This window comes from Juglans regia, chromosome 14 (assembly GCF_001411555.2).
Source record: "Juglans regia cultivar Chandler chromosome 14, Walnut 2.0, whole genome shotgun sequence".
NCBI lineage: Eukaryota > Viridiplantae > Streptophyta > Magnoliopsida > Fagales > Juglandaceae > Juglans > Juglans regia.
In genome coordinates this window covers 1,579,254-1,605,546 of record NC_049914.1, presented here as the reverse complement: position 1 = coordinate 1,605,546, position 26,293 = coordinate 1,579,254, and the positions used below count along the sequence as shown (strand labels likewise).

The window sequence follows — 26,293 nt, the reverse complement described above, 5'->3', positions numbered from 1 at the left end:
AACACCCAGTTAAAATTTTGAAGAGAAAAGCAATTACTTACTCGAAGAAACTGGAAAATATTATAGCCTGAAGTAGTGAACGATGTGAAGAGAGAATCGAAGAAAGAGAATTATCAAAAATAAGAAAAATGGAACCATTCAATGAATTTGTCGCTAGGGTTTCTGGATCTGTCACGAGAGGAAGGTTGTTCGTCCCCTTGCCACGGTCGCAGGAGGGGGCTGTGCGATTCGTTGCCACCATCTTGAGAGGGGTCCCCAACAATGAGTTGGGGGTCACACCATCGCAAAAGGTAACCTGGAAATTCAAATGCCAGACATGAATGTTCAAATAATCGGGTGAAGCGCGGTCACACTATCACTAACTTGAGAAGCATGTGTGGCTGAATACTATTGGAAGGCTGTTTTTAGTGGGTTATAAGCCCAACCGATCATAAAGTTTTCTCATATACATATATCCCAAAATTCAAAAGAATATGATGTATCAAAATCATTGCTCACTGTTTCGTTTAAGTGTTGCTTAATTTTAAATCATGGGCCATTAATATTGCAGAAGATTACCACGTAAGGCATATTTGATCTGTTTCCTGATACTTCTTGCACTCAGGCTTTTATAAACTTGGTATATGATCCCTGAAATTGCAATGTTTTTCCTTCTGTACTCTTTCGCCTAATGAAGGACAAAAGCTATGAGCTCCACCGACTGGTTGAGATTTCTACCACGTTAATTTTCCATAGACACAGTCAATAACCACATCCATATCAGATTCTGGGGGACCCTCATCCATATATTAAAAAACATATATACATTACCAAATTTCTTCCACCAATTCTAGAATTCATGGAATTCTATGGTGGAGTTCTCAATGTTCTGAATGTCATTTTTTGAACTCAAAAGAATTCTATCATAAATTAAGTTGATGAATGATGATCCTAATTATCTCACGAGTTCAGGATTATAATAAAGAAAAATTATAAACATACAACCTTTTATACAACTATATTTTAAATGAGAGACATTTTTGTAAAGTAAAATAACATCACTTTACATAAATACCTTTATTTTAATACATGGTTGTATTAAATAACCCATAAGGCCAACACGACATGACAACCTCACTCCGTAATCATGAAATGCCTGCCTGCATTCTGGTGTAAGAATCCCGAGAGATAAATAGCCATGATAGCATTCTGAGCTTACTGCAACTGCTAACAACAGCCATTGGAACTCTCCAAGCATAATCCCTACGACTACATATCAAAGTCCCAAGCCATAAAGCCGTTACACTACCTCCTTTCATCGCCTATACTAAGCATTCTATTCGGACGGCAGCTACCACGTCCTGCAAATGGAGACATATTACATGATGCTTTCCTAAAGGCAATGTAGAAAACTCAATTGATAGTTGACTAGATGACACTTCAATATTAGAGGTGATTACGAATGCGTACACCCTTCCCAACTCAAAACCTGGTTAAGCTTCTACAACTATTGAAAGTGATAGGTGCATCTTGTCAAGCTCTTGAAGGATGAAAAGAGTGCCACTTTATTAATATTGGCATATGGCAACACATCTAGACGAACTTGCCTATCCATCCAACTTGTAGTTTCAAGGCAGAAAAACTTCTTACAGTGCCTCTATCCAATCTGCAAGTCCTAGTATAGTCTATAGATAAGCCTCACACTTGATTTAAATTGAGGGTCGACTTAGGGTAATATCAGCACCACGTCCACTTACAGTTCTTATCACAGTAGACCAAAACTCTTGAAACACAAACCACGTGATTATTGAAGTAGGACAGATCAAAAGTTGCAACCTTTCTGATGACAGACAAATAGTTACAATATTGCATCACGAATTTTTTTTTTTTTAAGTAGTATTGCATCACGAATCTTTCCTTGAAAAACCATCCTGTTCTCTGGAATATGTAGATCAATCGTGACATCAAAGTACTCAATTTGTGAGACTATGCATTTTAATGAACAGATAGTCTAATTAATTGGAAGCAAACAGAGATCAATTCATATTTCTTAAATATACCGGGAATTGAAATTTATGAGAAATACTGCAGTCGTAAATGGTTAGTCAAACACCAAATAAACTAGCATGCCGGAATAAGATTTTAGTAGCAGACACATGTACAATCGCCCGAGGAAAAAGCATCAGCAATATTCACATTTCACACTCCCCGATAAACTGGAGAACCTAAATGCAACTATAAAACCACAAAGTCAATTCACCCAATGATGTGACAAGCATTGAAGCTTATATACTGGTAACTTACAATAGCCCATCCACTGGATAAAAGAACTGAAGAACAGAGGCATACAAGGAGGAAAAATAAGTGATCAGAAAATGCCCTAGCATCGTAACCACAACTCAAATAAAAGAACCAAAAGCAGCATGAAACAAGAAACGAAAAATACCGACATCAGATTTTTTTTTTTATTAGTAATAGATATATTTGGTTACAGGAATTTGGGCAGTTCCCTGTACGAAAAACATAAGGGAAAACCTGTAAAACCTTGAGGCTGCCCCATATCACATCTTGGCCAGGTGAAATTGAGCCCTCGCTCACATACATTTACGAAGCAAGAACCCATTGGGTTGGCCTCAAGTACTGACATAAGAAAATCATTGTCGTGGGAAGCACAAGCGCCAGAACAAGCACCGAGTTGTGTCATGTGTGCTTGCTTCAAGTCAAATTTTCATCAGTTTACGCCTGAAAATACATTTTCCTCTATATAATGAACAAGACCCAATAGCTTCATCTTTAAAATGAGATTTAAAAAGATAAGATCAAAAATTTGAACTTAAACCATAGATCGTTCAATCAGAACATACACAACATCGCGTATTTGCATAACTCATCGACATAAATCATTATCGAACAAGATGAAAAAGAAAATAACTCACAACGCCCACCCCCCCGGGGCGGCCTCCCAAAAAAAGATCATTGAATTTTGCACAGGAATATTACCTTCAACTGTATGATTTTGTATATAACAACCCCTTTAAGAAACCAATCAAGCCCGAACACGTAGTGCCTCGGTATCGCCTCCATAGTGAGAAATCCGAGCAGCCATATTGGCAACTTGAGCCTGCATCTGCGCGGCCCGCACTTTGGCAGCGGTGGCGCGGTGAAAGAACTGCTCACGCGACAACAGCCGCACGTTCCTCAGGTACACATCGAATGGTATCGCACCCTCCTGAACCGCCTTGTCTAATGAGTACACCACGTCCTCGAGGGCCAAGTCGGAGGCCGTAGACTCGAGCATTTGCTTCGAGAGCACGTCAACGCTCTCAAACGCGTCGTCCACGTCAACATTATCGCCGTGACTCCTCAGCTTCGCTTCGTTCTCCCTCAACCACGCCTCCAACAAGTCGGTGTTCATCAGCACCATCTGCAATTGCTGCTCCAACCCTTCCATCTCATTGTGCATCTCGTTGAGGCCCTTCTTCAGCTGCTCCTCCCGGTTCCGCAGCACCGCCTGCGCGTTGAAAAGCCCTTCCATCTCAGCCTCACGTGCCTTCCTCATCACCGTCATATCCCCGAGCACCGATTCCACCAGCTTGTTCACCGCGTTCCTCTTGTAAACCTCCGACGGATCCTCCGTCTGACCACCGTACGGAGACGGCGGGTACGGTCTCGGTGGAATCTCAGGGCGCGTGTAACCCAAAGTAGAAGCCGATGCGTTGGCAGGATGAGAAGGAGGGGGAGGAGTAAAATTAGGATGAGGGTTAGAGTTAGGGCTAGGGCTAGGGCGGCGCTGGGAATAGAGAGGTGGGTCACGGCCAAAGTGGAGGCTGAGATTACGAACGAGGTCAACTAAATTGGAGCTAGGGTAGACCCAATTGTGAAGGTAAGGGACGGAGACAAGGCCGGAGGGGTTGACATAAGGGTGGGGACGCTTGATGACCATGTCCCGAGTGGGATTGACGTAGACGCAAGGGGGGTGGCGGGGGTAGGAATCCATGAGCCAGATGATGACGGGGATGTTGTAGGTCAGGCCCTGGAAAGACATTGGGACGGTGCCGTCGGCCTGGAGGAGATTGACGGAACGGCCGTCGTTGTGGGTGAAGGTCGCCGTTTTGGGCTCGAGGGAAGGGTAGGCGGAGGTGAGGGAGACAAGGTGCTGGCGGATCAGCCACTTGGTGTCCTCGGAGTAAGGGAGCGCGGAGGGCCCGCGCTGGGAGAGGACGGAGCTCAGGAACTGTTGGGTCTGTTGTGGGTTCGGACCCGCTTGCAACGCCGGTGGCACCATTAGCGGCTCGTCTCGGTTTGTTTCACAAATTCTCTGCTTGATTGCAAATAATCTCCAGACGTTTCTGTGTTGGTTGATTTCGAGAGATTCTCGAGTGTGATGAGAAGAAAGAGTCGGGAATTTGCTTCGAAATAACGGGGATTGCGTGGCGTCTACATGAGAGAGAGAGAGAGAGAGAGAGAGAGAGCGCGAGCGCGAGCTTGAAAGTAACGTGAGCGATCGTGTTGATTCGACGGCTTGGATCTGACGTACGCAATTTGGTCAATGCTCTTTTAAAATCAACTAACCTCTTTTTTTTTTTTTGACAAATCAACTAACCTTTAATATTGAATTAAGATGTTAAAATATTATTAAAAATATTTTTTAATAATATTATTATTTTAATATTTAAATAAATTAAATTATTTATTATATTTTATATTAAAATTTAAAAAAATTATAATGATGAGTTGAGATGAATTTCATAACCAAAAAAAGCCTAATCCAAGAATAAATTTAAGTTAAGATGAATTAAGATAATTTTAGACGAGTTGAATAAAATATTATTAAAAAATAGTACTACATATACTTATAATTTCAATAAATCTAGATACAACCGAGCTGCGTCTCCGCCGCGGAACCTGCTGATGTGGGATACTGCCATGTCATCAAGTAATATTATTAAAAAAAAGAAAAAAGAGGGAAATTAATTTGTCTGTAGCTTATTGAGGAAGCTTGCTCAAGGTGCGACATCAAGCTTCAGAAAAACCGACCAGGGAGCAAGGTTGAGGAAGCTTTCGACTTGCTTGAGGAAGCTTTCGTCCCCGTCGTGCGTCTTTGGGTCGTTGTCCCATAGTTGCGGTAGCCGTCCTCTTGTTGTAGAGCGAAACCAAGCTTTAGAGCAAAACCAGAGAGGGAGCTTGCGTGAGGAATCTTTCGTCGGCTTGCTTGAGGAAGCTTTCGTCGCCGTCATGCGTCTTTGGGTCGCCGTCCCGTTGTTTTTTTAGCCGTTGTCACAGCCTACAAATCTCTGAGTCGCGGCGTCGTGGGTGAGAGAGAGGTTTGTGGTCGTTGTGAGAAGTATCGTCGGTTCTTCAACTCAGTCCTCCGAACATTCCTGGTGAATTTCTTCAGACATTCTTCAGATTTATTCAATAAGTTTTAAAATTTTTCTTAATGAGTGGCTCTGGTATTGAACAGGTGGTGGTTTCGTGGACACAAGCACTACAGAGTTCGTGGGTGGATTCGGGTCAGGCCATCATCTCAGTGAAATTTATTAGGTTTGATCTTCTATGAGGCTATGAGCTGCATAGCATGCTATATTGAGCTGTGTCCATGGAAACTTTCACCGGTAAAAGACCTTTTCCATTTTGATATAACATAACAACTTCTGGGTTTTCTATCAACCAAGTGTTTCATTCTCAAATGTAGGAGCTGTTAATAGAAGAGTTGAGATAGGTTGGATCGATAATGCATGCACAAATATCATATAAATTATCTCACAGAAAAGTAGAACTAGAATACGTTCATGTTGGATACTCTGTTATACTTGCAAGATATACAAGTAGTTAACTAAAACTGTTTTGCATACCTTCATCATCTACAAGCATGAAGGGCAATATTACTGCCATTGCTTTACAAACTCTTTTATGTTCTAAACTATGTTAAGTAAAGCTTGCGACGCCACTAAATCTTCCAATACAAAGAACCACAAAGTCCACTCTGTGCACCTGGCCAAATAAACATAGTCGAGGCCTAAGGGTCAATTTATTCAAGAATGAATTCTTTCTCACCTTTTGGTCAGTGATTAGTTCTCATTGATACCATCGGAAATGAAATTGGGACAATAAAATCAAGGTTTTTAGATTAGGTGTACTATTGATCATGTGACCTTATCATGGTAACAATATCAATCTGCATAATATGAATAAAATTGAATGAAGGGTGCATTAATAGCTTACTTTTTCTTGAAAAAAAATTTGCAAAACTTAGAAAATAAAATTTTCCCCAAATTGAACGCTTGTGGGATGTGTTTGGGAAGAAAACTTTTGTTTGCTCTAGTTCTAAAATCTACAAGATTAACTACTTTCCAGATATGCCTTTCATAGTGCAAAGAGTATTACTCGACATGGAGTAGAAGAAGATATACATGATCCTGATATAGATTTTGCAACGATACCAATTGTCATAATTTATTTTGGGTGTGTACATAATCTGATATTTTTTGGTTGGATTTATGATAAGTTCGATAAAAGGACCACTATTATGAGCAAAAGCTTGCTGCAAGCTTGTATAATGTGGACAAGTTTTAGCCTAGTGCAATGAAAGAATCAGACTTCTATCCCTGCATGACTTCATTTCAAATCGTAATGAAAGGCATAGAATAGATAAGCAGCATGAGGTTAACCTGCAATTTTTCCAAATAACCTACACCACTCGACTTCATTTGATATCAACAAGAAATACATTTATATGCATGGGAAAAAAATGTTTGTTAAACTTTGTACAGTCCATGCAAACATCTGAGTGTAAAAACATAATGGTATTCTGTTGTGTACAAGGTTGCGGGACTTGCAAGAATTTTTTTATCAATTGTTTTGGTGAAAGGCTCCATCTGAAATGATTGTTATTTTTTGGGTATGGAGCTATTTTGTGGGACTTGCAGGAATTTTTTGGTATTTGATCTCTAAAGAGCTGGTAAAGTGATTGCTTGCACATAATGGACTTGAGGTGCAGATTGCAATGTTCAGAAGAATTGATTTATATTTAGGAGAAATTGGTCATGTGAAATGTAAATGGATATCATGAAAGGCAGTGGTACTGAATTATCTTTGTTGAATGTTTTTGGTTATAATCCAATCTTATGAGATATATTCAGTTTAAGATAAGAATGAATGATATATTAGCAAACAAACTGTTTCGAAGAAGAATATGTGCTCTAGAAGTATGGAAATGGAAAAGCATTTTATGTAATTCTAATAATGCTATGATTGTTTTCTTCGATGTATGGCCTTTGCTTAGTTTCAAATATCAGATTCACATTCTACTCCTATGTTCTAAAATTTGAAGAGTTCAATGACTGAAACTTAAAGAAAAGCTATGGCAGGTTTATGTCCATAATTTGTCCTTGCAATGGAAAACATTTTCTTAGTAAGTCCAAATTTAGGACCTCCTGTGATGGTATTTTTCTTGGTTGATATCGTGTTGCCTCACTTGCAGAGATGTGCTGCTCCAAGTTCATATCACATGGAAGTTTGCTCGTTTGTGTCCATAATTATAAACTGAATATGTTTATAATTTTGTCACAGGCTCACAGCTCATGACATAGTCACTACATTCAAATATCAGATTTTGTCATGTCATTCATGCCAGTCCATAATTCCAGCAAACAAAGAAGCAAATTCATGTATATGTGATGTACAAATTCCAAAGCTTGAAGCACTCAGTAAAGTAGTAGTACTAAATAATCTACACATGCAAAATTTAGCACTAAACTACAAATGCACTACAAACTACAACCAGTTCAAGTACTACAAATGCACTTAGTAAAGTAGTAGTACTAAATACTACAAATGCAAATTGAAATCTTATCAATTGGCACTAAACTACCAATATTTCTAGTGTTTTGCTTGAACTGTTTTACAAATTGGTCAACCTCCAAAGTGAGTTTAAGATTACAAGTTAGCACCAACTTTGGGCATAATCTAAGAATTTAATATATCTACAACAACTATGGAGTCTAATACAACAACCAACTACAAATGCAAAAGCCCAATACACCCAGAGTAGTGTGCATAAATGCGACATTTCAGCTTCACGTACAACAAGCACCAACTCCTTCCGAACCTCCTCGGATATATTGGATAGCAGCATCTCTCTCTTCTCGACTTCACCCGATCACTTACGAAGCTCAATCTCCCTCTTTTCGACATCATCAAGTCTCTTCTTGAGTTCTCATCCAAGTAGAAAGCAAATTCAAAATTTTTTCAAGTAAAAAATAATCTACACATGCATAAAACTTAATAAGCAAAGGCAGAAACAAATACAAGAGAAACCAGTGGATCCAATCTTACTTGACTACAACATATTCTCATCCAAGTAGAAAGCCAATTCAAAATTTTTTCAAGTAAAAAATAATCTATACATGCACAAAAAAATATTATCGTATGCCACAAATGTGGCTTATTTCACAGGGTGTACATGGGCTATCTCATATGAACATTGTGCACCTAGTCATGTGGGAAAGCTCGTGTGCATCCCGTAAAATAAGCTTGTGTATGCATTATGGTTGTTTTTATGTAAATGGTTTAAAGCTTTGTTACTTGGCTTGCCCATGTTGGATTTGTTGGTTATGAACTTAAGGCTACACCTTCTGCAATAAGGTCTTGACTCAATTCTCCACCTATGTAACTAGGCTACACCTTCCACAATAAGCTTTATTTATTTTGCCAAAAATTTTCAATGGTTGTTCATAATTTTCATATTGAAGCATAGAGAGAAGGTGGTTTCTCGATCATTGATTACATTCTAATGATACATCATAATTTACTAGATTATACTGAAAGAAAACTTTAGCCTATACCTCAACTGTCCAATTTTAAGGCAGCCACTAGTTTTCCTATAAAATCTCATTTGTATGCTTTAATCATAAAGTCTCGCGCAAGGACTTCAAATTGGAAAGTTAGACAAATAGAATTTTAGCTAATTAGCTCCAAGGTTCCATGAGCCATTATTAATAAATAGAACCAATTTTTAGTTAAACACTTTATTAATTGTACTCTGAGAAAAATATTTATTTGTTTAAAATAATAAATTAAAATATTACAAACTAAACCAAACAAATTGAATCCTAGCACACAATATATATATATATATATAGACAAATTGGGTAAAAATGCTTTCTACTGGTTTCATGGTAAAGAACGAGGGCGAAAAGTTCACACTTTAATACACAAATCTACAATATAATACTGCATATAGAAAAAATTGGAAAATGGAACCTTAACTGAGATTCCTGCCTGTCTGTGTTAGCTCCTTTGTTCACTCCCACCACTGTGTTGCTGCTGTCAGTGAAGGTATGGAGTGTGTTTGAAGATTTGAACTTATAAAGGGTTAGGATTAGGATTAGGGTTTCAGGGCGTTTGTAGGAAGGGGAAATCAGATCTGGGTGGAGAAGAAGAAAGAATGGACTTCGTGGAGAAGACAAAGGGGGGTGACGACGAAGAGAAACCAGTGGCTTACCTAGCATTCGTGGGTATGGCTCTGTGGTTTCGTGGATAGGACGAAGAGATGAGACCCCCACCATCATGGGTTTGGCTGTGTCATGGAGAAGACAAAGAGAGGCTTTCTCGAAGATGAAACGTAATCATGGGGATGTGAGGATGAAGACGAAGAGAAAATGTGGGGGGTGAAATGAAGACGAAGAGACCATAACCCCTTCTCTTACTTCGAAACGATGGGAGGATGCGAAATGAGGACGGAGATAGAAGCCAAAATGTGGGGGGCGAAATGAAGACGAAGAGACCATAACCCTTTCTGTTTTCGAGCTGGTAGCGAACGACGTCGTTTTCAATTTTTGCCACGTTGGACGCGATGCCGCGTCGGGGACGCAGGTCGGTTGTCTATAGAATTATTGTTATAAATTTTACGTACACTTTTACTTAAAGACTTCTTTTATTAGTTTTGTTTTTAAATTTTAAATGTCATAATTTCTAATATATCAATAAATAACATGTGGCGAAATAATTTTTTTTTATAAGTTTTTCTTAAGTACAAATAACATTTTTCTTGTTAGAATATTATTTTTAATATTATTACTATTATTTTAATATTTGAAAAAATTAAACTATTTATTATATTTTGTATAAAAATTAAAAAAAATTATAATGATGAATTGAGATAAATTTCAAATTCAAACAAAGCGTAAGAAATAGAGGACAATTGCATATACAAATAAATTATACAAAGGTAATTTATAATATATATATATATATTTATATATGGATACTTACATGACTTTATAAAATCTATTACATTTATTTTATAATAAAAATATCACATTAAATTAAGTTAATTCATAATTTATTTTTGTAATAAGATTGAGGATATACGCTGGAACTTTTTTTAATGATTTTTTTTATATAATCGTAATATTCCTACAGTATGATATTATTTTTATATAATTTATAAAAATATCCATCGTATCGTCTACAAATCTTCTGCAAATAATTATTTTTCTTTCATTCTATATATGCATCCAAGACCGACAAAAATACCACGTGAGTGGGATAATTAAATTCACTTGCTTTTATTATTTAATATTTTGCTTCTCATTGTGTGTACAAATTTAAAAGCTTTTAATTTAAATTTCAAGTTCTACTTAATTCAATAAGTCCTATTCGCTACCTTTTCATGCATATTATGATTATTTATTTTTGTCATAAAATATGAGTTACATGCACCACCCTGTCCGTCCTCTCTCTTTTTCTTTTTTTCCAAATCCAAATGGAAGAAAAATTAATAACAATAACAAAGAAAGAAAGATAGAAGAAACCAAGCTATATGGCAGAAACTAGTAGATGCATTTTCGCTGGCAATCAAAGAAACAACCGTCAATACAGCCATCACAAAGGACTGACTAGACCCACCACAGATGCTATATTTTTCTCCTTTTGCTCTCAAGTCCTAAGGAGATGGAAAAGTAACAAACTGCCTGGGCACACTGAAGATGTCCTTGCCTGCAAAAGGAGTTGTCCAGTCACGCGAACCAGCAGAAGATGGTGCTTCTGTAGCCACTCCACCATCCTGCAATCCTGATCTGAACTTTCCATTTGCACTGCCCAACCTCATCCCTGAACTGTTCCTCAATAAGGAAGAAAGCCCCAGCAACAACCCATTTGATTTGGAAGGTAATGGGTAATTCAATGTCCAATCTATATTGGTATAGTCTAACTCAGGCATCAAGCCCCCTGTATTCCAGTCCATGGGCGAAGACAAGCCAAAGGTTCCTGCTGAACCATGACCAGAAAACAGCCCAAGAGAGGATGGAAATGTAAGCGAATGTGAGGATCCACCCATTGTGCTCCGTGAACCCCGAGGATCAGAAGGAACCATTGGTGAAGATGCACCACTTGTTCTCCAAGAACCTCCCAGTCCAGCTGATGTGGGATCCACTGGCCCTAATGAGAAAGGAAAATCTTTATAAGGCGCCTGATGATGGAAATGCTCTGAGCTCTGATTTTCCCAACCAAGGTTGCCTCGGCTCTGATTTTGTATGACCTTCCCATTTGATCGTATGCTTTCAACAGCAGGAACGCTACTTCCATACCACTGAACAGCTGAAGGAGATGCACTTACACTAGAAACAGGGTCTTGCTTGGCATTTGTGGATTGGGGACGTTGCATCACAACTACCGACCCCCTCAATCCTCCTAGTCCTTGCTGTAATATTCTTCCTTCATTTCCAACAACACCAACCCGCACCTCCACTTTTCCTGCTGGGGGTGCTAACTGAGTAGGTGGCACTAAATTTAATGAAGCAGAAGGTCCTGATCCAGTAGCAGCCCACCTCTCCTCTGCCAGTGTCTTAAGTTGATTTGTCTTTAAAACCTGCAGGTTCCTATTCCCTGGTTCTGGAAATGTGGCCACTGCCGCAGTTTCCTTTGGGTAGTTAAAATTCCTTTCATTTCTTCTTTGTTGTATCGTAACTGAAGCTGCAGGCACTTCTTTGGGTCTTATTAGATTCTTGGTCTCTGCAATTTCTTCTGCCTTCAACGGAGTAGCAGATTGTTCCTGCTTCTGTGCTCTCAACGTATCTTCTGCCTTCTCAAGATCACCTTCACAGGTAACAACAGTTCTTTCAACCTCTTGCTTTGAGCATTTGTATCTCTCCTCCAATACTGAAATCCAAGCAAGGTCTTTGCTAATATCAATTTTCAAATTGGCTCCACTTCCAAGGTTAGTAATATGCTTCTGTTGAGCTTCTTCTTCATTTCCATCCAAAAGGTAGGCAACTGATTCCTCTACCTTGCCCTCATTCAACATCAGCGCGAATATTGCTCGTTCAGAAGGGAACCCCATTCTCACTAGCTTCTGCGAAAGTTCTTCCAGCTTTCTTGACATGAGATAGCCACTGCAACGATCATGCAACTCTTGTGCCCGCTTCTCTCTCTGCCGCTGGTGCTTCCTCTCATTTTTCAGACGAATTTTCTCTCGCCTGTCAATGTCGGAACCAGGTATTGCCTCCTGCTTTGGGGTAAAATGAGCTATCTTCTCTTTTGGGTCTTCAGACTCTCCAGAGCAGCTGCCGTTGTTGGAAACAGAATCATACTTGGAGACTGTTCCATGAGGGCTGCTAGAATGCTCATCAGTATCATCCATATTAAGGAAATGACCACTGTCATGGAAAGGTGGTGAAGAGGCAATTGATGATGTTTCTAGGGCATGGAATGTTCCGGAGACTGAATTGTAAATACTTGCTGGACTGCCACCCCCATTGTCATTAGATCCGGAAGGCTTGGAAGAAGTCTTCTGTTGTTCCTTCACAGACCCTGCAGAGGGCTTATTCTTGGATTTGGACTTAGATTTTGATGCTGGAGACATCTTTCTGGCTTCAAATTAGATCAAATATTGCTGCGACAACTACAGAAAAATCAAATTTTTATTTTTTTGAAATTAGTGTTGAAAACAAAACATGTGCAACCAAACCATATGAACCTAGATGTTTTTCACAAAATATAAAAACATCAATGATTAGATGCACTTGCGGGAAACTCCTTACCGAGGGCATGTGCACCCCTGAGATTAGCCGGGACGCTGTTCCCGGACACCCAGTGCCAATAAATAAAAAATAAAAACATCGATGAACAGGATTCACAAATCCACAGCTTGTTAAGCAAATGTGCTTAAAATACATAATTCCTTCCCCTTGCAGCTTTAGTTTCACACTTAACATACAATAAAAATAAGGATGAAAAACTTTTACTAACAATAGCCAGATAGAATAGAGAAATTATTTGTATAAGCCCCAAATAGACAAGCCCCATACAAGCCCTAGTAAAAAAGTGGACCCCACCTTAAAAAAGTGTAAAAAAAACTATTATTTATTAATGGGACCAATTGTTTTACAAAATGCTTGTATGGGACTTGTCTATTTGGGACTCGGTAGAATATGGTTACAAGCTACCCCAGACACTTCAAAAGAACTAAAGCCTCCCACATTTCTAAGAGCATGCCAAGCCCATTATTAAAGCCATCTTCAAAACACTAGAAGGACCAAAAATCACAGATCATAACTCACTAACTTTTCAGGAAACCACGAGTTGATCTCCCGCTACAGACCAACTATTTCAAACAAAAGTTCACAGTTCTTATACAGAAACTTCTTATAGCACATAGCACAATCATACTTTTGTTAATCTTTCTTTTTTTTTTTTGTACGTGTTATGGTTAGGTAAGATGCAACTTACTTACACAAACAGGATTTATACAGGGAATTAGATGGCGTTTGGTCCGAGTGCCATAGGGGTAAACATTAAAATCATAGCTGCCCACCATGAAAGTCAGTCCCTACTATAATGTATATGCAGTGCCACAAACCCCAAAGAAGTTTTTCTTTTTCTTTCCTTTTTTTTTTTCCTATTGGCACAGGGTGTCTGAACCTAAGGGTTCAAACCTTAGACTTGGAGGGAGCATACCACCAAGACAAAAACTCTTACCACTTGAGCCAGCCCATTGGGGTTATTAACAAGCTTTGAAACAAATATAGATTAATACCATGGAAACAAGAGTAATCCATATAAAATTAAAAGATCACCAAGAAAACCCACAAAAATGCTGTTAAAAACTGAATCCAAAGCTTCGAGTGGGAAATGCCACTAATATTCTTCCCAAAAATCAGAAGTATAAATAAACAAAAAGAAACCCACAGTTCCAATCACCGATCGCAATTGTTATATCCATGCAACACCACAACTCAGAAGATAAAAGCGCAAATGCTAAACACATGAAAATCAAGGAGTCAAGCATGTCCAACCTAAGTTCGTAGAAATCATAACCGAATGCAATTCCTCGCTTAGGCCTACATTAAGTTGAAAATATAAACCCAAAGAAACGTACAAATTATCTTAAGAAGTACAATGGAGACACAACCGAATTCAAATCACCCCTACATTCTTAATCTTTTTTTTTATAGGTTCCCCTACATTCTCAATCTAAAAATCCGAAAACCCAAAGAGAAAGAGGAATTAAGATCAAGACCCGCTACGTTTGAGATCTTTGAAAAATTCCAACCAAACAAATGATAGATCAACAACACAAAGCCCCAAAAAAATAACAAAAACCAAATCCGCAAGAGAAAATTGACGGTCACATTTAGAAAATCCGATTTAAAGAGGGAGAGGGGGGGAGAAGGGGGATCTCATAACTGACCTTGCGAACGAAAGGAATGGCAGGGATCGATGATGGTGACGGTGACGACGATGACGATGGTAACGAGGTCGTCTTCCTTGTCCTCTCTCTCTCTCTCTCTCTCTCTCTCTCGTTCTTTCTCCAGTATTTTGTGCACTCGCTGTTTTCGTTTTTTCTGTTTTGTTTCGTTACTTTTTTTTTTTTTTCCTCCTTCTGTTTCGGTTGTTCTTTTCCCCAAATTTCATAATCTTAAATAAAACACGAATTTATAAAAAATAAAATAATTAAATAAATTATATATATGTTCTATGAAAATAGTTGGTTTTAAAAATTTATTAGCTTTTCTTATCAAAACAAAAATTATTATTAGCTTTATTTTTTCTCAACTTCCTTTTTTATAATTTATAACCCTATATTCATGACAGAAAAAAAATTAGCCATGAGACATCAACTGATATATCGTTATGACCTCCGAAATCTTAGCATTATCGTTGACGTGATAAAAAAATTTAACAATCTTTAAATCAATTGTTGTTAATAATTTTTTTTTAAAAAAATATTAGACTCTACCACGTCAAGTAAAAGAAAGGTGTCACACAAATGCATTCATTTTTAGCATTTCACAGTATTTATAGTTTTATGTGACATCATTAAAATCAATTCACCATTTTTTTAAATCATATACTCTGAAGATACCTTAATTATTTCAATAAAGAAGATAAAAGACACTACTTGTAAACATTTTATCTATTAATAATATGAGCTTTATACAGAATTTTCAGCATTATTTGACAATGAACGACTCTGCCATCACCACCAAAAGTGTTGTGAAACCTCCTTTCCTAGCCAAGGAGTCTCATCCCAATCCCAATGGATGGATTGCATTAAGTTGGAGCTGGTTTTGGAACATTCTTTATGTCCATAACTATGGCTACCTTAGGAAAAATAAGTAATATCATTGGAATTAATTCCTAAATGAATGCAACGGTTGAAAATAATTTACAGCTGTGATTGCCAGACGTACGAGCAAAACGGTGGATATGGGCCATGGTGAACTAAACAAAGGTTGTTATTTTTTTTTTAAGAAAAAATTATAAATAGTTAAAAGCGGTAAATGTTGATTAAGATATATATTATTAATTGGCGATAAAAATAAAAAAATAAAAATATAGGTTATTAATTAAGAAAACTTGTAATTTTGAAGTGATGTCTCTTGGCAGAAGTATTTTTTTTTTTGTTAAGTTATTTTATAAATTTATTTTTATAAAATCGACCAAAAGTATTTTTCATCTAATTAATAGACTTCTTTTATTTTTGTTTTTTTGGAAAAAGTCAAAAGTTGTGGAACGAGAAAACATCATTGTAAAAAGTAAGGTATGGATCGATGACGAGGGTGTCTTATTTCTCCTATTGGAACAAAGGCAAGAACAATGACGCGAGAATTCTGAACCTTTGTCAAGGTTTTGTCGGAAGGATTCGGAGACAGCTGGTGAGAAAGAGCAAGAAACTCTAAGCCGAGAAGGTGGGGATGAGCTCAGAAGGCTCAGAGAAGCAGAAGAAAGTGCGAGTTGCAGATGCCCACACACAGACAATAGAGAGAGAAAGGGAGAGGAGGGAGTTGAACCCAAGAACGCTTTCCATAGAATCTGGTGCTTTAGCCGAAACAATGGCCGTCAATTTGGTAATATTTCAATTTTCTTTTGCTACATAAAAAAAATATGATTATTATATACAACTCATATCATAGAAACTGATAAAATCTCTGAACTTTGAAGTATTTAGGAGGTTTTATTTCTTAACTATGAGTATAATTACCTATACTCGTGTAATTTTGAACATTATAACTTTTGAGCTGAAATCCCCAAAATAATCTTCTCTGTTACTTTCCAATGGATTGAAAACTCATATTATAATTTATTAAAATTACAAATAAGCTCAAACGCGTACGCTTTCAAAACTACAAACACTACCAAAAAAAAAAAAAACACTTTTGAAAATTTGGTCAGACAAATCAATATAAAGAAGACCCTGCACAAGCGTCGCACCTGATACAATTAGCAGGGAAAAAAAAAAAAAAATCCATCATCTGTAGCAAAACCAACCTCGGTGCATATCAATAGGAATCTTCCAAGTAGATGATATGCAAGTGTAGAATGATTCAAGCAGCTCCAAGACATGTCTCCCAAGTTCCATATTTTGAGCTAAAGTTGCCTCCGCCATTCTGCACTGCATACTCGAGGACAACCTCCCGGACACAAAAATCCCACATCCTTGCTATCTCCCCCACTGAGAAGGGATTTGACAGGGTTCTGAGGCATGAATTGAGCTTTGATATTACCTTTACTGAAAGGTCCTGGTGGTTCTCTCTGTCAAAGCAACCAAGGAGTTGGGGGGATGACCAAACTTCAAATGAAGGATTAACAAACAAATGGATGAAATCTTTGTTGAATACACATCATCATGTAACATAAAGCATAGCCCACGGCTTGTTTTGGGATATCCTACTATCACTAATGCATGAACAGTTACCGCGTGGTGCCCATCACTTTTCCAATAATAATCTGCATATATATAAAATCAAAATAACAATGCCAATGCTCTCACCTTGCTCCCACTGGCATTTTGTCTAGGAGTACAGGAGAAGTGTGTGGATAACTAGCGGGAACGAGCAATTTTAAGGGCTGAATAGGTGACTGCATGCCAATGAAAAACACAAAGTCAAGGGAAGGTATAGAAAGATAATGCTTATAGCTTACGAACGGCGATAGGACTAGAATACTTGGAAACATACCGCCTGAGATGAAACAGGCTGTGATTTGAAGTTTGGACAGGCGGCCACAGCAGTGAATGAGCACATGACAATGGTACCTTCACCACCACCAGCAGTTGAAATGGTATGTTCGTCACTAATGACTACCACAGTGTCTATCAGCTGCTGGTTTATTTTCCTAATTTCTTCCAACAGAACATGCTTGACCTGCAAAGGGGTACAGATAAGTTCTTACATCATAATACAAGAGGCACTCTGATTCAACGTTCAAACTGTTCAAAGATGAAAGTTAATTTTCACATTCATAAACAAGCAAAAACTAGAGGAACAATTCCCTATAATTGAGCGCCCATAAAAAACTGCATTCATGAAATCATGCTACTGAAGGATGATGATGCACGTCAATTCAATTGTATTGAGAATTGATGTTTTATGTTGCTGAAAACTGCATGCAAGAAGTCATGCTACTAAAAGAAACTTGATAGTAGCTTCTAGTTCTGGTTGAAAACCCCACCACAACAGCAACCTACCTCAATCCTAGGCCGTTTAGTACAAGACATCGCAGATGACTCCAACTCGGGTTTCTCCAAGTCAATCCACTGTCTGAATCCATCATTCATTGGAGAAGGATTTGACGCAATCCAATTTGTGCAGCGATTCCTTTTCCTTGTTCCAGATGTATCATTCCACCCTGTTAAATATCTTGCTTGCAAACTAGACTTCGTCATGGCAACCAAATCCTCACCTATTGCTGCTCTAGACCCATTAGCTGGCAGCGAACTTGATATCCAATCAGTAATACCAATCACTGATCCAATGTCACCAATAGCAGCACTGAGTTCTTTACATGAGATCGAGTTCACCTGAAATTTTGCATGATCAACTTCTTCATATGTAATCAAATATCGTACGTCCCACAGAAAATCTAGAACCAAAACATTTGAATTGAAGTTAACAATTTAAGTTCAAACTAACCACATTAATTAAGCGCTTAATAGGCTGTTCAGCAACACTTGACTGATCATAATTGAAGGTTGGCATATTACAATTCGTGCCATCCAGAGTATCAAGTTCCTCAAGATATGGCGAGACTGACATCCCAGGAGTGCAGATGGCAAGTGATTGGCCAGGTCCTAGAGAACCAGGTACATGGGGATGTCTAATATTTCCAGTATCCAAGCGTGATGGAGCATCAAAAGTAGGTTTCTCACAATTCCCTAACATGGATGGTTGAGCCAAGGAAGAAGGTAGGGCAGAGCAAGACTTTGCAGAATGAAAACAGGTTCCTGCCTCTGTAAGAGGTGTTGGCAGATTTTGCACATCAATACGAGGACAATGGTGAGCTAGTGGATGACAGGAGACTTCGGATGACGAAATAGGAACTGAAGCCCCAGGCTTTGCGTGCTGAGAACTATACACTGAGCACGTGGCACCAGATTGATTTTGCAAAATACGTCCTGATTTGACACCCATCCCTCCTTCAACTCTCGAGTCATTTACTGCATTTTCCTGATGCTGTGACTTATTAACACTCGTCCCTAGTCTCACTTTTAATTCATTTACCTCATTCAACTGAATCTGTCGTTTTGCATGAGCATGCGGCTTTGCAGCCTGCTGGGGCAATATTTGGTGATTCTCTCGTACCAGTTGTTGCTGCATGTTGGGCTTTTGAAATACTAGCTCAGGCTTTTGAGCCAATACATCCAGTTGTTCTTTTGTTTGTCTCATTTGCAAATTTTGAAGTGTATTAGAGCTCATCTCAAGAGGAACCACATTTGACTGCTGCCCATTCATATGGCTTGTTGGCAATAATGTGTTAAGATTTTCTTGGGAAATGCTCTTAGGACTTCCTAAAGATTCCTTGGCAACCTGCTGCAATATATTCACTGAATTTCCTTTTTCTGAAGCTGGTAAATGGTCTCCTAAATGCATCGTATTTTGGTGCAAAGTAGCAGGCTCAGGTGAAGAAGACTTGGAAACGTGTTGCAAAAACATTAAATTGTTCCGCTGCATTGCTGCTAGAGTACTCTGTGACTTAGTAAATTGCAGTGGCGGTATCTTTTGATTTTCAAGTTGTTGCGCTTCAGATGTCTGAGTTTGTGGCTGCGGCAACTGCTGAACAGAGTAAATATCTGGGAAAAGTTTTCCTTCCCGTGGTGAAGAATCAGACTTTTTTCCAGTCAGCTGAAGAATCCAAAGTATCTTCTTTTGAAGTGTATCCAACTTCTCCGCATAAGAAGGCGTGATCTTGCTTTTGGGCACATTTAGGTAAGCTATAGTTAGATTCAACGCAAGATTAATTTTCTCTAATTGGCCTGTGTTGGTTGGACAAGGAGCAGAATCCTGCTGGAAAAAAGGAATACGGGCAAATATAACACAAAACAAAATAAGAAATCGTTAGTGTAAAAAAAAAAAAAAAAAAAGATTTGTGATGTAAAGTGGAGAATCTATTCTTGGCTATGGCAGCAACTTCACAAACATGAGTTTATGTTATAGCACACCTGCTGGAGCCTATTAGTCAATGTATGCCGCAACCCGTTAAGTTGTTTCAAATACCTGCTTTTTAAACTTTCAACCTGCAAAGCAAAATAATGAGAAAAGTAATGATCTGCAAGAATACTTAACATATATCCATCGGCAGATAAAGATTGTATAAACAGAATACGAAACGTACTTATACCGCCCCTTTACTGTTGAGTTCTGACATACAATAGAAAATATTTCAATATGAGCAATTTCAAAACACAGAGAGAGATACAGAGGAACAAGCAATATGGATAAAATGCTCAAGACTTGTGGATTACAAATGAGAAAGTAACAGGCATGCTGTGACAATGAAGGTTTGTGCGTAGAAAGAAGCTGAAAATTCACAGTTCTATTGTGTCTTCCAAACCAGAATGCCTCCTATTTTGTAGGTACACTGCAACCTCACAGACATGCCCATTTCAAAAAAAAGATTTTTCTGGTAAGTAATGATATTGGAATTTTAATTAATTTCCAGTAACTAAAACTATGTAATGTCAAAAATATAAAATTAAGTACTCAACTATGACCTGTCCAACCCCACCCCAGGTGCTAAAGGGGAATAAATCTTTTGCGATGGAACATATATCCATTTCTTTCTTTCAGTATTTTGGATCCATTGAGAGTCACTTGGAAAAACAAATTCCAGGATAAATAGAAAGAAGCAATTCCTAATGTTTTATCAACATTTGAAGTACACTCACCTCTTGCTATGAGTGCAACTAAAATTCCAAAGGTTCTTCCCTACCTTCTATCACACTGTATCACATGTTTTGTTAAGACCAATATTATTCAACAGCGTTTACTAGTACAGCATTTAATATAAAATCACATATTTGCAGTCAGTCAATCCATCTCTATACAGAGGTATGACGATACATGATCATCATAGCTTATGTAATATGATTGGTAGTATAATTTTTATTTTTTGTCCTAGGTGATAGTGATACCATAGCTTATAAATAAAACACAACTGCAGCGGCAGCATACTATGTCATTATTCTGCATAGAGTAGAAGTCTATAGGAGCCGAGCAGAGTGCACCAGAGAGCCCCTGAGTTTTTAAATATGCAAACCTCTTTTCTAGATAATCTGCATAGAGTCAATCTATATATTACACAGTTTTGCTTATAATGTTTTGTTTCTCCAATTAAACACTAGTCTTCTAAAGTAGTTGGTAATTTATGCTAAGAACAAAATGGATTTTCTTTTCTCTATATTTATGCAATCTTTTTGTATGGCATTCTGGGATTCAAATAGGTTTCATTTCATGTTTCAAAACAATTTGAAAATCTTGCGATGCTTTCGCTGCATTGAAAAATGTCTTAAACACTGAAAGAACAGTTAACACATCGAATCCAACTCGTTGTGTCTGAAATTTTTCGATCAGGTATATCTAAAGCTGACTTATTAAGGTTTATATAAGCTTATTCGAGCATTCTAGCATGATGAGAAGAGGTGAATTTAATCATTTAATACATATTTGACAGTCCAAATGATGAAGTACTAACTTATGACTCCTATGGTGTGTGAATCTATCAAAAATAAACTTACCAATGTTTTGGCAAAAATTTGTGAGACAATAGGAATTAACTGGCTGACTATTACAGTTTTTTTTTTTTTTTTAATTCGGTTGTCTCTGGAAAAACATAAAAAATGCAGCTTAACTGGGAATTTACTCAAGAAACAGTAAAATATATTTGTTATATTCACATGATAAAAGAAATCCACACAGTCAAACAAAGCACTTATAAGACATTACCCTCTGATAAACCTCCTCTTGCCAATCACCGATATTTGCAAACGATTTCTCAGATGTGAGATTTAGTGGTCCTACCAAAGAAGCACAGAGAAAATGTTATGCGTCTGTATGGCAAAAGTAAATTTAGAAAAGAAAGTTAAAAAAAAATTATTATATGCACATAAATTGCAAGTAGAATGAGATAAAAGATTCAAAAGAGAGCAACTTCTTGTGGGACAAACTTCCATACTCAAATCCACCTTCTGCAATGTTCCAGCAATTTTCACATCAATAAAAGCGACTTTTTTATGGTTCTCGTTGAGCACATGTAAAACTGTATGGTAAAAATTAAAATTTGTTGATATGCCCACAATTCCTAGAAGCTGGCAAGCACAATCATGAAGATTCAGTAGTTTATAAGACAAGCAGCCAAATGTTTTACATGAGAGTAAAGATCTGTAAGTCAACACGAATTGAATAAAGAGTGAAACCTCTTTTGAGTTGTCTAAAATTAACAAAACTTCACGCAATGCTGCACTGGAAGTAGATCAACCTGACTGAACCAATGAAGTTAAACAAGGGAAGTACTTATGCTTTGATGTAATGACCAGGGTCATTATTTCGGGGAAGACAAACATTTGAAGCATGGCATTCTCCTTTTTTCCTTTCAATTAGGATGTACAGGATACTTCAATTAAAAAATCACATCTCTGACACTTAGAAAATGACTGCATTAGGCACTTTTAGAAGAATTCACCCTCAACTAAGAAAAAGAGTAGTGCATTATCATGCATCTCGTCGCACAACTTGTGCTTAGTTAAGATTTTTTTTATGATTCTTTTGCTCTCATATTCTTTGAACCCAAACACACTCAAACACAGAAAAGTATTGATGTTTAAATCATCCCTTTCACTAAGACACGCCTACATTAATTTCTTTCCCATGTCCAACTTCCTTTTATTTTTTTTGATAAGGTAAATTTTATTCAAAGCGCATACGTGTAAAAAAAAACTTAAATACCAATTAAAAAAATTCTAGCATCATCCTCTTGCAATCTCCAAAAGACAAGCACTGCATTCATGCCAAAGACACCATATCAGACACAAGGTATCCATCTTCAACACCTCGAAATTTCTATGAGTACTAATAGGATTAGGACTACAACAACAAACCATCAAATCTTCCATCTGCCAAGGCATGAAACATTCAAACCCAAATGTGTGAAAAATTGATGCCTATAGATCTCAAACCGCTCACAGTGAAGTAAAAGATGATTGATGTTTGCTCCATATTGCTTACACATACAACACCACTCCATTAATAGGGCATTCCTCTTCCTCAAGTTATCCATCATTAAGAACTTCCCTTACACAGGCAACCAAACAAAGAATGCTACCCTTGATGGTGCCTTATTTCTCCAAATCTTTTTCCAGGGAAATGGGAGGTTATCTTGAGGGAAGATTGGGTATTAGAAAGACTTGACATCAAAGGTCCATAGTTTGGAAGGAATCCAACGGATGTTATAAAAAAAATCTCCTCTGCCTAAAAAAGTACAAACGATTAAAGAAAAGAAGGATCATTCTTACAAAGTAACATTCCATTATTCTCAGTGGGGGAGGCAAATACAAGCTCACTTCTCATATCTCACCTATTATTTGCTGATGATACCCTAATCTTTTATGGCACTAGTCATGATCAAATCCGAGCTTTGAGGAGAGTGGGCACTCCTTTTATGCTTTGAAGCTGTTTCAGAGTTGAAGGTGACTTAGGATAAATCAAAAGTAGTCCCAATGGGGAATGTTCCGAATGTCGAGAGCATGGCTAACAATTTGGAATGCAAGATATCCCAGCTGCCTGAAATATTTGGGTCTTCCTTTGGGTGCCCCATTAAAATCAAAATTTATTTGGGATGAAGTACTAGAAAAAATGGAGCGGAAACTGGCTAATTGGAAGAGGACGTATCAATCCAAAGGTGGTAGGGTCACCTTAACCAAAAGTACCCTATCCAAGGTGCGCTCCCCTATCCCAAAAGGAGGATTGGGAATCCGACACTTGCTATCTTTAAGCCTTGCTTGGCAAATGGCTATGGAGATACCACAATGAACAAGGGGCATTATGGAGAGCTGTCATAGAATCGAAGTATGGTGAACCATAGGGAGGATGGTGTTCAAATGGGGTAAATGGGACATATGGGGTTGGTTTATGGAAACACATAAGAAGAGGTTGGGACACATTCAAGAAATATCCGTTTTGAGGTGGGTGATGGGTCCAAAATCAAATTTTGGCATGATGTATAGTGTAACGATACAACACTCAAGGAAGCTTACTCAGAATTCTATGGCTTAGCAAGAATGAAAGAAGCGTCAATTGCAGACTTCTTAACTATTTCTAATGGTACTCCCCAATGGAACGTTAATTCTTTAGAGATGCACAAGCTTGGAAAGTTGTTGCTTTCTCGGAGTTCTATGATCTACTGTACTATACCCATATAATGAAGGGAGTTGAAGACAAGATCTTTTGGTGCCCTTCTAAGAAAGGGAAGTGCACAGTTCGCTCCTACTATCATGCAGCCATGCCATGATCATGCATAATACAACGTCATTCCCATGTAAGAGTATTTGGAAGACAAAAGCACCCATGAAGGGTAATTTCTTTGTGTGGACAGCCTCATTAGGAAAGATCCTCACAATAGAAAATCTACAAAAACGCCACATCATAGTTATGAATTGGTGTTGTATGTGCAAAAAGAGTAGAGAATCTATAGATCATCTATTAATTCATTGTGAGATTGCTACGACCCTATGGAATGATTTCTTTGCTCGGGTGGTATTAGATTGGGTCATGCCAAAAAGGGTAATCGACCTCCTAACTTCTTGGCAAGGCATTCAGGGTAACCCTCAGATCGCAAAAGTGTGGAAGATGGTCCCAATTTGTCTATGGTGGTGTATTTGGAGGGAGAGGAATGCAACAAGTTTTGAAGATCGAGAGCGGTCAATGGAAGTGCTTAGAAGTTTATTTTTCAATACCTTATTCCATTGGTCGATTGTAATTGATTTTAATGGAATGTCTTTTCATGACTTCCTTGTATCGCTAAACTCACATATATAGGCAACGCTCTTGTATATGTCCCTTATGCTTGGGCCTTTGTCTACTTTATCTCAATAAAATTTTGTTTATCGATAAAAGAAAAAATTCCATTGGGGTCTATTCTCGAAGATCCATAAAAGCTCTGCTATCAATGCCTCTTTACAATGGGAGATTCTATCATCAAGGGCTGAAAGAGTAAAAATAATCAAAGAAAAAAAGTCCTGCTATCTTCAAGGGATGGTCCCACATCATATATTGCGCAAGAATCTGATCTTAGACTCATTCCCACCTCAAAGACAACGAGAAATCCCCCCACCCTGCCCTGATGTTTTTCCACACCCCTACCCCAAACAGCCTGCTAACCTTGTTTGAACATGAACACCAACCTCACTCACAGGCTGCTGTATTTGACTTCTGCCACCAATCTCCACAATGTTTTTTTTGTTTTTTTGTTTTTTTTTGTTGCGTGGCAAAATGTCATAACCACTTATCCAAGATAGCTTTGATAAACAACGCCTTTGTCTGCCTATTAGGAATTCAAGACTATGTTGAAACACGACACCCATCCTTTGCCTAACTTGAACAATTCTGAGAATGGCTTGCCAGTGTGCTCTCCTTCTGACAATAAGGATTCCAATTCTCATCCAGCATCAAGCAAGTTTAAACCTCATTACTGGATTTGATTTGTTAAAGAATAGTGAATACAAAATGAATCATCTTTCCCATTAAATAGATAACTAGGGGTCCATATGTTAGTTTATGTAAGTTCTTATATAATGCTGGCAAGGACACATTAACAGTACTCAGAAAAAGGTCATATTAACAGTATATTTTCTAAATGGCATTCCTGCTTTCTAGAACAAGCATGCAATTCTTCCTATATCTATATTTAATTCTACTATCATTTCTATGTAAGTAGAGCAAAAAGTTAGACAATTCAGTGCTACCGTAATTTGGAACTGCAAACTGTTGAGACAAGAGAACCAAAAAATATATACATAGATATATAAGAATATTGCATAGTTGGATAACTTGATTAAATGTTGAGAAGCATGTTTTCTTTTTATTTTTTTTGGTTGTTTGTTGGATTCGAAAAAAATAAACGTTGTTCCTTCTAAATTGCATGATTTGGCATACCTGATGCTTCAGAAATTTCCATTGTATCTGGCTGTGATGGAGTTGGTGGTGGTTGCACTTTTTCGAGCTGTGATTGAGATATCAGTTCCCTCACTGGAAGCTGTGGTTGTGATTGTTGCCCTTGAGGTGGCAACAAAGCTGAAGCTGTCTTCTGGGTATGCCCCTCTGCCGCAACCTGAGTTTGGTGCATGGTATAATTACCACATTGTTTCCCATGCAGCTTCAGTTGCGGCTTTAGTACAGAAAAATCTTTTTGTTGGGCCAACTGCTGATGATGACGACTTGACTGATTGTTTTGCTGGCCTTGCAAAGGTTCCTGCTGCATGTTTTGAGCCTTGTTCTGCAGGAATGGTAACCTTTGCTGTTGCTGCAGTGAGTCAGGGACA

At 37.9% G+C, this 26,293-nt stretch overlaps 3 protein-coding genes across 7 annotated transcripts; all 3 read right to left on the bottom strand.

Annotated features, from left to right (window-relative positions):
• Positions 1 to 974: 974 nt before the first annotated feature.
• Positions 975 to 4,400, bottom strand: LOC109012284 (protein ELC-like). 2 transcript variants are annotated; one of them, XM_035685231.1, is made up of 2 exons: positions 2,980 to 4,400; positions 975 to 1,340 (listed from the first exon to the last, which is right to left on the bottom strand). In XM_035685231.1, the coding sequence occupies exon 1, from the start codon at positions 4,262 to 4,264 to the stop codon at positions 3,026 to 3,028; it is 1,239 nt and encodes a 412-aa protein (XP_035541124.1). In that variant the 5' UTR covers positions 4,265 to 4,400; the 3' UTR covers positions 975 to 1,340; positions 2,980 to 3,025. The 2 variants fall into 2 exon arrangements, with proteins under 2 accessions (XP_035541124.1, XP_018849371.1); XM_018993826.2 differs by lacking the exon at positions 975 to 1,340 and adding an exon at positions 2,423 to 2,721.
• A 6,405-nt stretch (positions 4,401 to 10,805) lies between these two features.
• Positions 10,806 to 14,820, bottom strand: LOC109012287. 3 transcript variants are annotated; one of them, XM_018993829.2, is made up of 3 exons: positions 14,672 to 14,820; positions 13,023 to 13,063; positions 10,806 to 12,883 (listed from the first exon to the last, which is right to left on the bottom strand). In XM_018993829.2, the coding sequence occupies exon 3, from the start codon at positions 12,842 to 12,844 to the stop codon at positions 10,928 to 10,930; it is 1,917 nt and encodes a 638-aa protein (XP_018849374.2). In that variant the 5' UTR covers positions 12,845 to 12,883; positions 13,023 to 13,063; positions 14,672 to 14,820; the 3' UTR covers positions 10,806 to 10,927. The 3 variants fall into 3 exon arrangements, with proteins under 3 accessions (XP_018849374.2, XP_018849373.2, XP_018849375.2); XM_018993828.2 differs by lacking the exon at positions 13,023 to 13,063; XM_018993830.2 differs by lacking the exon at positions 13,023 to 13,063 and having other exon boundaries at positions 10,806 to 12,874.
• Positions 14,821 to 16,600: 1,780 nt separating this feature from the next.
• LOC118344496 (mediator of RNA polymerase II transcription subunit 15a-like) lies at positions 16,601 to 26,284 on the bottom strand. 2 transcript variants are annotated; one of them, XM_035685229.1, is made up of 8 exons: positions 25,908 to 26,284; positions 21,705 to 21,775; positions 19,922 to 19,996; positions 18,396 to 19,766; positions 17,951 to 18,283; positions 17,442 to 17,627; positions 17,255 to 17,343; positions 16,601 to 17,016 (listed from the first exon to the last, which is right to left on the bottom strand). In XM_035685229.1, the coding sequence occupies exons 1-8, from the start codon at positions 26,230 to 26,232 to the stop codon at positions 16,809 to 16,811; spliced, it is 2,658 nt and encodes an 885-aa protein (XP_035541122.1). In that variant the 5' UTR covers positions 26,233 to 26,284; the 3' UTR covers positions 16,601 to 16,808. The 2 variants fall into 2 exon arrangements, with proteins under 2 accessions (XP_035541122.1, XP_035541123.1); XM_035685230.1 differs by having other exon boundaries at positions 18,396 to 19,763.
• Positions 26,285 to 26,293: the final 9 nt, after the last annotated feature.